The sequence below is a fragment of the Ornithodoros turicata genome, chromosome 1 (assembly GCF_037126465.1).
Source record: "Ornithodoros turicata isolate Travis chromosome 1, ASM3712646v1, whole genome shotgun sequence".
NCBI classification, from domain to species: Eukaryota; Metazoa; Arthropoda; class Arachnida; order Ixodida; family Argasidae; genus Ornithodoros; species Ornithodoros turicata.
Window position 1 is genome coordinate 123,510,502 of NC_088201.1, and position 11,305 is coordinate 123,521,806.

The 11,305-nt window shown below is 46.2% G+C and overlaps 1 protein-coding gene across 1 annotated transcript in view; it reads right to left on the bottom strand.

Moving 5' to 3' along the window:
- The window catches only part of LOC135384774 (venom metalloproteinase BumaMPs1-like), a 94,614-nt gene extending 83,853 nt beyond the window's left edge, over window positions 1-10,761 (bottom strand). The window contains exons 1-3 of the mRNA XM_064613962.1: window positions 10,613-10,761; window positions 6,493-6,671; window positions 3,326-3,418 (exon numbers count right to left, since the gene is read on the bottom strand). Coding sequence (XP_064470032.1) covers window positions 3,326-3,418; window positions 6,493-6,671; window positions 10,613-10,742 — 402 coding nt within the window. The 5' untranslated portion in view covers window positions 10,743-10,761. The remainder of the gene's footprint in view (window positions 1-3,325; window positions 3,419-6,492; window positions 6,672-10,612) is intronic.
- Between the last annotated feature and the right edge of the window lie 544 nt (window positions 10,762-11,305).

The following is an 11,305-nucleotide window of genomic DNA, read 5'->3' on the forward strand; positions in this document are numbered from 1 at the left end:
AAAAAATTGGAGAGCTCGACCGGACCGCCCTGCCAGATTTAGCGTTAAATCACCCAGTTGACGCTTCTGATTTCTGGTGAGAGAGATGCTTACACCTTTCGTGTCTGTTAACATGTAGGCAATATACGAGGGTGGTTCCATAAGTTTCCGGCCCGACCAACTTTTAATAGTCATAGAGACGAAACAAGTGTATCAGTTTTCGACATAGTCACCCTTTACGTCGATGCACTTTTGACACCTTTCAACCAGCATTCTTATACCATTGAAAAAATAGTCCGAAGTTTCGTCCGCAAAATGCTGGAAAACTGCCCCTTGCATCCCACTATCGTTTTGAAATCTCCCTCCTCTGAGATCCCTTTTCAAGTTTGAGAACAGGAAGTAGTCACTCGGTGCCAAGACTGGACTGTAGGGTGGGTGGTGGATTTCTTCGAAGCCGCACTCCTTCAGTGCAGCCTTGGCAACAGAAGCCGTGTGGACAGGGGCATTGTCCTCCAGCAACCGGACACCTCAACTCAACCTGCCGCGCCTCTTTTCCTTGATGGCGTCTCGCAGTCGGTGCAGGAGTGAAGCAGTCGCATTCACTGTGGAGTTCCTCTCTTTGAAGTCGATGAGGAGGATCCCGTGACAATCCCAAAATATTGTTGCCATGATCTTCTTTGTGGATTGTGTGACCTTGGATTTTCTTGGAGGGCTTCTCCTGGTTTGCGCCATTCCATCGACTCATTTATCGAAATGGGATCATAGTAGAGCACCATAGTCTCATCCCGTGTGACAATTGACTTAAATATTTCTTCTTCGTTCTCTTGACAGAGCTCCAAAAACGTTTTGGCACAGACGACGCGCTGTTGCTTTTGAACTGACGAGAGAAGTCGTAGCACCCATCTCGCAATGACCTTTTTCATGTGAAGCCCTCGCCGATGATGCGAAAAACGGTTGTTTTGGAAAGCCCCAGCCTTTCTGAGATTTCCTCCACCTTCAGACACCTGTCGCTCAGGACTTCCTCCTCGACAAGAGACAAATTTTCTTGTGTCACCACTTCCACTGGACGACCACCGCGTGGATCATCTGCAATGGACTCTTGCCCCGGTCGCCACTGCTTAGCCCAGTCTTTTACCGTTGTATACGGGGGAAAGGCTTCCCCGTACACTTGTCCGGTCGCGCTTAAATTTCTTTAGGCGAAAGTCCCTCTTTTGTCAAGAATTTTATCACAGCGCGGTACTCGATTTTTTCTATTTTAACTGAAGAGTGCACCCTGGCTGTTTGAAATGCCGCTCTCCAACCGACAAAAGCATGTAGAGGGTTGAAGGGGGTGCTCCGGCCCTCCAACAGATGGCGCCACGCGTCCTTAATCGCATTTTCAAATTCGCGCGCATTTTCTGCCTCGGGCCTGAAACTTATGAAACCACCCTCGTATCTTCCTACTTGTCACAGAGAGACGCACAACTCTCATTTCAATGAAATAAGAAAAGAGACACATAATATTCTGGATAAGGTTAGCCCTGAGCGCCATATGCGATGATCTTCTCTTCAAGTTGGTCTCGTCATCACCACCATCATCAACTTTTACAACATCATAACTCATAAACAGCATAAATTAACTTTTAGGCGGCGTTATGCTTGTTCCTCAGAGATTTCTTTTTCTTTTTGCTTCTTTTGCATATTGCCTAGGATTTTCCAGGCGGTGCCGTGTTTGCAGAGGACGGCGGTCCAAAATAGTACCGTGTTATGTGTGGTTTTATTGCACATGATGTGGGCGGTGGGCTCAAGGGGGTTGGTAGGGGCATACGGGCTTTACTTTTGTCTGCTTGGACTGCCAAAACAAATGTGCATAGTTCGTTATCATGGCGTGTCTTATCTTGCCCCACGCGATGTCTCGTCTTGCCCCGATGCTTGCGGCAAGATGTGACAATATGCATTTTTTAATTTCTTGTTCTGTGTTTACTTTACACTGGCTTAATCCGCTCTGCATTTACAGGTCAGAAGCTGTGGACCACTGAGAATATGCCTATGGCTAGATTCTTTTTAAACACGAAAAATAAAATAAAAAACATATTCAATTGCAGATTTCTGTCTCATCTTGCGCCTCCTTACTCTAAGTGTGTGTCGATCATGTGGAAATACTGTGTAAAGACATGCAGTCTGCTGCAGCACAACATTATACGTATTACACGTGCGGAGCTTGAGTACTTGAGTACAGGTTGAAGAATGAAGCGGAGGACGGTTGCATTGGCATTTGCGGCTTTCGCAGTACAATGTGAATGTGAAGGTCGCGAAAGCTGCGAAAGCGCTGAATGAGTTCCCGCTGTTCGCGGTTTACGGTGATGTTGTGTGAACACAGCCACGGGTTGGAGCCGTTCGAGCAGTTCGATGCCGTTCGAGCCGTTCGAGCCGTTCGACGTTGTGAGCAGTTCGATAATGATAATTCGTGGCTTTACGTCGCGAGACAGCTATGACCACGAGCGATACTGCGGCGGCTGGTCCGTGGATTAATTGTGTCCGCTTGAGGGCACTTTAACGAAAGCCACTTCTAGCAGAGTTCTATTCTGCCATCAAGTTGATGGCATCCTCGGTCGGGGTTCGAAACCTTGAGATCAGCATTTGTGTCGCTAAGTGGCACACCAAGGCGAGGAGACATGTAGCAAGATGGAGCTAACTTCTCTGTTGCTAGCGAACAGAAGAAACACTTTGTCTTCCGTATTCTTCTGTGCAAGTAGTGTTTCGCTCTTGTTTTTCATACGCTCTTTACTAACGCGATCAGAGCGAGCGAGCGCATGCACATACACGCCCATGCACGCGCACACACAAAGCACAACACACACACACAAAGACAAATCCGCGTACAGGTGTTTAAACCCTGAGATCCGGAAAAACAACCAAACACGACACATATTTTTCACAAGCGTCCTTTGCAAGCCATAAAATATCAAATCTAGAAAATACGCGCGCTATTCACAACAATATCTCAGAAGTGCACGGAGGACGCCGAGGTATGCAAATTCAAATTCCTCAGTGGGAATAAAACCTGTCAGTAATAACAATTTGCACATACAATGAATTTTCTTTTACTTTATGCACAGCCGCCTATTCCTCTGAGGAACCTGTTTTTTGTTCTCCTCTTTTCGCTTTTCGAATACTTGATGGAATGTTGTACATTCCACTTTTTAGCTCGTATTAAGCTTTGAGCCTGCCCTGCGTTTATTGAGTCACTGCTCTTCGTTTAGAATTGACGTTCTATGCCTGCGCTAGTCGTGCTGACGGCTGTATAATGAATGAATCCAAGACCCCGATCGCAAAGAGGTATGCAAAATTCAAGTGTGTTTTTTACCATGTGGACCCCAGTGTCGAATCTGTCCATTATCACCGCCGACATCGTGTCCGGGTCGTGATAGAGGTTCTCTTCAATGCTCCTGACATCTACCTGCAAGTGCACATGGCAGTTGTTACGGATGTGACGAAGTTGTTGTGCTAAGCAGTTGCATGACAGGAAACTTCCATGCATAAATTATTACATCGGTAGTTTAGACGCATTCTTGTTGGGATATAAGGCTGTTAGATGACAGCACACAGCGCGGAGGTGAATGCGACCTTATCTCCTGCAACAACAACAACAAAAAAGAAAAAAAAGAGAAAAGAAAACGACACCCTAATTGCAGTTTGCATCAGCGTTTGTGGAGAGGCAATGTGGCACAGACGGAAATTTATATGCACTTGTTCAAATCGCGGCAGCGAGCAACGGTCACCCGAGCACAAATCCGAGACGAGAGGTAATTAACTTAGTCACTTATTTTGAAAAGTGTTTAGGTAGAATAATTAATTATTTCAGGAGTAGTTAACTGCCGTAACGTAAATACACGTAGGTAATTACGTCACAGAACTGTTTTTGAATTCCTCGTGGTGGTACCTCATGACGCCACCGCCTTCCAAGCCAAACGGGGTCTGGTGTCATCTCGAACGTCATGTAATACTTAGAGTCCTTCCAGTCACTAGAACTGTAGCATCGGTGGTAGCCAATGACGAGCTGCCTTTATCAGCGGCGCAGCTGGCCATGTGTGAGATATTTAAAATTTCCGGAAAATTTAAATGGCTGGAAATTTTTCACGCTCCTCCAGAAACATCGAGAATTATAGAAAAATGCGAAATGCGCCACCAAGCACACTTGTCCTGACGAGAAGGGCAATGGATTCTTATGTTTGCGAAGAGCCACGAAACTAGCAAAGGTGCAAGGTTTATTGCTGTTTTTACAGTCTGCCGTCCTTTAGTGAGTCAAGGAGATATTGTCCTTCTCACGTGCACATTCTGCTGCATACCCCTACTTTGTTCATATACCTATTCCGTAACATTACACCCTGTCCAGAAAATGATGCATATGGTTCCCGACAGGGGCTTAAAGGGGCAGGCACATGTACGACAAAAACTACATCACGGAATTTTTCTCCTATTATAAAATATAGCACCACCGGCATGGCTGAGTAGCTAAAAGCGTCCTCTCGTTGGTGGTAGCCAAGGTCGCGCTGAAGTCGGCGCGGGGCGCTTGATCACACTCAAGGACTTGTGACGCGCTAGAGCGTGTCGGAGTAGGGTGCTGCGACCACTTATTTCGCAAGAATTCGTCTCAGGACGATTTCAACTGCGACGAATGAGGCGTCCCGTATTTTGTCGTACACCTGTCTTCCTCTTTACACTTCGCATACAGAAACACCGGCTCGAAGCGCTGTGTCACTGTGAGTTGACAATACTATACGAAATGTTCCCATTTGTTCCCGATCCTTTTCGCTCATTGTGGTTAACCTTCCACAATCTTTACCCGCGTTAACCCACGACCACGTTGCGTGTTTTCCCATGCACATTTCTGAACTGAGACAAATTATAGGGACTATGGCCAGAAGCTGTGGGAGCTCTATCATGCTTGCAGTCGATGAAGCACCCAAAAAGTCCTCTCCACTCGAAAAGTGATGCATTAAACCCCCACAGTTTCTATAAATTAGAATTTTAGACATTCGACTTTATCGTAGTGGAACACGCAGCGTCAAACCGAAAACCATACTGTTTATCTAGAATATCCATCCGGGCCCACCAGCAAAATTTAACATTACGCGCTTCCCCACATTTTCGAAATAAGCTGCAAAGCTCTATTGTTTCAGATTCTATAAGCGTTGCAGCAGCGCGAGTGTCCTCGCTCTTCACCAAGCATTGGAAGTCTTCCAGCAGTCGTGGTGAGGAGACGAAAACAACGTTCGCTGAGGAATATTCCCAAACGTAGGGGTGGATCGGACAGCACATGACGTAACACTTCCCAATGGTAGAAATTATTTTGTTGTAAATTTTTCAATACAGGTACAATATTTTGGGAGAATAGAATGGGAAATACATGGATTTCAATGATATAGATACAGTAAGATTCTTAAGACACGATATTTGTAGTGGTACTTTAAAGGGGCTGTCGCATGGGCCCCGGCCATTCCGGAACTTTCGCCATTTTACTCCTCGTTCATAATCGAGAATAACGCCGAAAATAAGCCGCGAATTACTGGAGTATTTTCTGTGCAATCTGACATAACTCATGGTAAGAGCAGACGCCGGACGTTGAGAGTATTCCGAACTACTTTCTCTGGGAATCAAAGGAAGCGTCATACGCACAAGTCTAAACGGGGAGCGTGCTTTGCCGACAGGCGGAAAGGTAAGCGTCAGCAGGTAGTGGTAACCATATTAGTGAATGTCACCTCCGGGTTAGCGGCAGACGTCTTCGTAGGGCCAGGAACGAAACCGCGTGTTACACGTGGTATGGTCGCGTCAGACCTCACACTGATTAGCGAAAGATTTACCTTTCACATGCGAACGCTAAACCAACGAGATCGGAAACAACCGCCTGCGCTCCCATTCGTGTGCCTGGCTCACGTCGTTATGAAGTTACAATCGGTGAGCCTTCCATAGCTGCAGAGGCTGTGCGAGTCTTTAAAACTCGTTTACATAATATCTAAGCTGTTTTTTGAAGTGCAATTTGACCAGTAGACTGTGAAGCGGTTCCAAACACTACCGTATCGGTCTCATACACATATTTCCATTGAGCACAGCAACCGATTGAGCAAACATTAAGCTATGAATCCACTGTCATTCTTTGAAAGTCGAAGCCACCATTTCGGGTGGCAAAAAACGTATTCCGCGCGGAAGCATTTAGGAAGATTCATGAAACGTGACCACAATAGGGATCACTAGTTGCAAACACGAGGAGATAATAGAATATACGAGAAGTTGTCTGCTTAATCTATTTCCTTGTGCCAACTTCACCAAAATTTGCTTCCGGAAACCTTCCGAGCGAGCTAAAAGGCTAGATGGTGCATAACCATCAGAGGCTCCACTTAACAAGTAGAATATGAGCCAGTAATAAAGCTTAAGAAATTTCAAATGCAGTCATACTTCTCTATAGGCATCCGTATTCGACAAAACAGGATTTCGAGCTCGTTTTGAGTGTCGTTTACCGGTGTGAAAACTCACGTCCACATCTTTCGGCGCATTTCCTTCGTGGGTAGTTAGTGTCAGTGGGTTGGAGAACACGGACGTCCTTTCTAGGCTCAGAGTTAGGTCATCGTTGATGCGAAGCAATTTTTGCCCATCAGATGACCTGCCTTCCAGTAGCCTTGGATATACCAACGTTGGCGCAACTCTCGGAGCAGCTGTGTGTAACGTGATATTCCAGGTTGAGAGAAACTGTAGCAAAGTTAAACAAAAGGTAGGAAAAACATACAACCGGCGTCGTTAATAAGTTGGTGACAAATATATGATTGTGGCGGGCTCCGAGCGTTTCCATACAGGTAATCAGACAGCGAATGTCCCAGAAAAAAGCGAGCAGGGGGCACTATTTTCAGGTGGTTCAGCAAATCATCGGCAAATTGCACAACACTCGCTATCACGATTTCACCAGGTAATTGAATATATATATATATATATATAAGTGAAATAATAAGACTTGGACTACAGATTACAGGAACGTTAAGAAAAACTAATTTATTTAATGGGCAATTTAACACATAGATTAAAAAAAGAATGGTCGACGCTTCGACAGTGGCACTGTCTTCGTCTGGTCCTGACGAAGACAGGACCAGACGAAGACGATGTTCTGAGGCTGATGTTCCAGCCTCAGAACATCAGTTGTTTCATGTTCATCAGTTGCCGCCTGCGTCGATCCCGTCGTATGAATGTGCGTGTGAGTTGCAATGTAAGAGTGAAAGGAGGATGAGTGAGAGAGAGTGGCTGGTTTGTCCCTTCAGATGACGCACCCTGGAAGTCGCTGAGAAGGCGTGTTAGCTTAGCTCAATTGGTAGAGCCCTGGACCGGCAATCCAGAAGATGTGGGTTCGAGTCCTACAGCTGGCTAACCTTTTCAGTGACTTTCATCTTTCATCGTTAATTTCTTAGGCAAATTGAGGCTTTGTATGTATTTGTCCCTTCTATGTTGTTCCAGCCTCAGAACATCAGTTGTTTCATGTTCATCAGTTGCCGCCTGCGTCGATCCCGTCGTATGAATGTGCGTGTGAGTGAGCAAAAAATGTAAGAGTGAAAGGAGGATGAGTGAGAGAGAGTGGCTGGTTTGTCCCTTCAGATGACGCGCCCTGGAAGTCGCTGAGAAGGCGTGTTAGCTTAGCTCAATTGGTAGAGCCCTGGACCGGCAATCCAGAAGATGTGGGTTCGAGTCCTACAGCTGGCTAACCTTTTCAGGGACTTTCATCGTTAATTTCTTAGGCAAATTGAGGCTTTGTATGTATTTGTCTCTTCTATGTTGTTCCAGCCTCAGAACATCAGTTGTTTCATGTTCATCAGTTGCCGCCTGCGTCGATCCCGTCGTATGAATGTGCGTGTGAGTGAGCAAAAAATGTAAGAGTGAAAGGAGGATGAGTGAGAGAGAGTGGCTGGTTTGTCCCTTCAGATGACGCGCCCTGGAAGTCGCTGAGAAGGCGTGTTAGCTTAGCTCAATTGGTAGAGCCCTGGACCGGCAATCCAGAAGATGTGGGTTCGAGTCCTACAGCTGGCTAACCTTTTCAGTGACTTTCATCGTTAATTTCTTAGGCAAATTGAGGCTTTGTATGTATTTGTCTCTTCTATGTTGTTCCAGCCTCAGAACATCAGTTGTTTCATGTTCATCAGTTGCCGCCTGCGTCGATCCCGTCGTATGAATGTGCGTGTGAGTGAGCAAAAAATGTAAGAGTGAAAGGAGGATGAGTGAGAGAGAGTGGCTGGTTTGTCCCTTCAGATGGACGCACCCTGGAAGTCGCTGAGAAGGCGTGTTAGCTTAGCTCAATTGGTAGAGCCCTGGACCGGCAATCCAGAAGATGTGGGTTCGAGTCCTACAGCTGGCTAACCTTTTCAGTGACTTTCATCTTTCATCGTTAATTTCTTAGGCAAATTGAGGCTTTGTATGTATTTGTCCCTTCTATGTTGTTCCAGCCTCAGAACGTCAGTTGTTTCATGTTCATCAGTTGCCGCCTGCGTCGATCCCGTCGTATGAATGTGCGTGTGAGTGAGCAAAAAATGTAAGAGTGAAAGGAGGATGAGTGAGAGAGAGTGGCTGGTTTGTCCCTTCAGATGACGCACCCTGGAAGTCGCTGAGAAGGCGTGTTAGCTTAGCTCAATTGGTAGAGCCCTGGACCGGCAATCCAGAAGATGTGGGTTCGAGTCCTACAGCTGGCTAACCTTTTCAGTGACTTTCATCGTTAATTTCTTAGGCAAATTGAGGCTTTGTATGTATTTGTCTCTTCTATGTTGTTCCAGCCTCAGAACATCAGTTGTTTCATGTTCATCAGTTGCCGCCTGCGTCGATCCCGTCGTATGAATGTGCGTGTGAGTGAGCAAAAAATGTAAGAGTGAAAGGAGGATGAGTGAGAGAGAGTGGCTGGTTTGTCCCTTCAGATGACGCGCCCTGGAAGTCGCTGAGAAGGCGTGTTAGCTTAGCTCAATTGGTAGAGCCCTGGACCGGCAATCCAGAAGATGTGGGTTCGAGTCCTACAGCTGGCTAACCTTTTCAGGGACTTTCATCGTTAATTTCTTAGGCAAATTGAGGCTTTGTATGTATTTGTCTCTTCTATGTTGTTCCAGCCTCAGAACATCAGTTGTTTCATGTTCATCAGTTGCCGCCTGCGTCGATCCCGTCGTATGAATGTGCGTGTGAGTGAGCAAAAAATGTAAGAGTGAAAGGAGGATGAGTGAGAGAGAGTGGCTGGTTTGTCCCTTCAGATGACGCGCCCTGGAAGTCGCTGAGAAGGCGTGTTAGCTTAGCTCAATTGGTAGAGCCCTGGACCGGCAATCCAGAAGATGTGGGTTCGAGTCCTACAGCTGGCTAACCTTTTCAGGGACTTTCATCGTTAATTTCTTAGGCAAATTGAGGCTTTGTATGTATTTGTCTCTTCTATGTTGTTCCAGCCTCAGAACATCAGTTGTTTCATGTTCATCAGTTGCCGCCTGCGTCGATCCCGTCGTATGAATGTGCGTGTGAGTGAGCAAAAAATGTAAGAGTGAAAGGAGGATGAGTGAGAGAGAGTGGCTGGTTTGTCCCTTCAGATGACGCACCCTGGAAGTCGCTGAGAAGGCGTGTTAGCTTAGCTCAATTGGTAGAGCCCTGGACCGGCAATCCAGAAGATGTGGGTTCGAGTCCTACAGCTGGCTAACCTTTTCAGTGACTTTCATCTTTCATCGTTAATTTCTTAGGCAAATTGAGGCTTTGTATGTATTTGTCCCTTCTATGTTGTTCCAGCCTCAGAACGTCAGTTGTTTCATGTTCATCAGTTGCCGCCTGCGTCGATCCCGTCGTATGAATGTGCGTGTGAGTGAGCAAAAATGTAAGAGTGAAAGGAGGATGAGTGAGAGAGAGTGGCTGGTTTGTCCCTTCAGATGACGCACCCTGGAAGTCGCTGAGAAGGCGTGTTAGCTTAGCTCAATTGGTAGAGCCCTGGACCGGCAATCCAGAAGATGTGGGTTCGAGTCCTACAGCTGGCTAACCTTTTCAGTGACTTTCATCTTTCATCGTTAATTTCTTAGGCAAATTGAGGCTTTGTATGTATTTGTCCCTTCTATGTTGTTCCAGCCTCAGAACATCAGTTGTTTCATGTTCATCAGTTGCCGCCTGCGTCGATCCCGTCGTATGAATGTGCGTGTGAGTGAGCAAAAAATGTAAGAGTGAAAGGAGGATGAGTGAGAGAGAGTGGCTGGTTTGTCCCTTCAGATGACGCCCCTGGAAGTCGCTGAGAAGGCGTGTTAGCTTAGCTCAATTGGTAGAGCCCTGGACCGGCAATCCAGAAGATGTGGGTTCGAGTCCTACAGCTGGCTAACCTTTTCAGTGACTTTCATCTTTCATGGTTAGGATAATCACTGTCCGCGATGAGACTGACGCATGTTCGAATCCCGGCACCGGCTGTGCCGACTGAGGTTTTCGCTGGGGTGCCCGGCACACTTTTGAAACTCACATCGGCACAGTTCCCTCAGAAGTCAACCCAAAACGCATACTAAGTCACCCTTTCTTCACTCGTTCCTGCTGTCCTCTCTCCATGTGTCCATGTCTGCACGCCGCTCAAAGCCACCATTTGTTTCGCGGCGCTAACACGAAGTACAAAAAAATCAATCCTTACCTTGGACGTAAGCGAAGCACCACAAGGCAAGCAAACCACTCCGCAACATTTGAAGCGCAGCTACCGAAGAAAGGGCGATACAAAGAAATGAAACGGGCAGAAACGGTAGCCGTTTTATAGCCATCGTCATACCGCGGCTTATTGCAACATTTCCGTTCAAGAGAACAAGGTTAATGTGAGCTTGTTTAATAGCACTTTACCTGGTATGCATACGCTACGTTAGTATTCTTTCCTGTACGAAGGCGAGTCAGTGACTTTCGAAATATCAGTGCGCTTATTAATCACTCGTGGACCGGTGATTAACATTTCTGTGTTTGCAAGCAACGCTTGACTCTAATAGAGATGTGATTTGCACAGAAAGCATTACGCGTTAAGACAGGATGTATGTAAATGACCACAAGAACAATTGCTTCAGAGTTAGCAGACAATTATGCGAACCCACGGCAGGAAGTTGAGACGCCAGTTCAGATGTTACCATTGTGATATTCGCAATGCATGACTTTTCCAGTGCTGCTGAATTCTCCTGAATACGAATTCACAGCGGTAATACAGTGATCCATCAGGTAATGGGGCTGTAAGTGTTTGATAAAGGTGCATCATGCACACATTGTATTGCGTACTAGAGTAACGAAGAATAAAATAATTAGTTTGCTATTATACTTCAACGTGTCATATTCGGTGAGATATAAACCC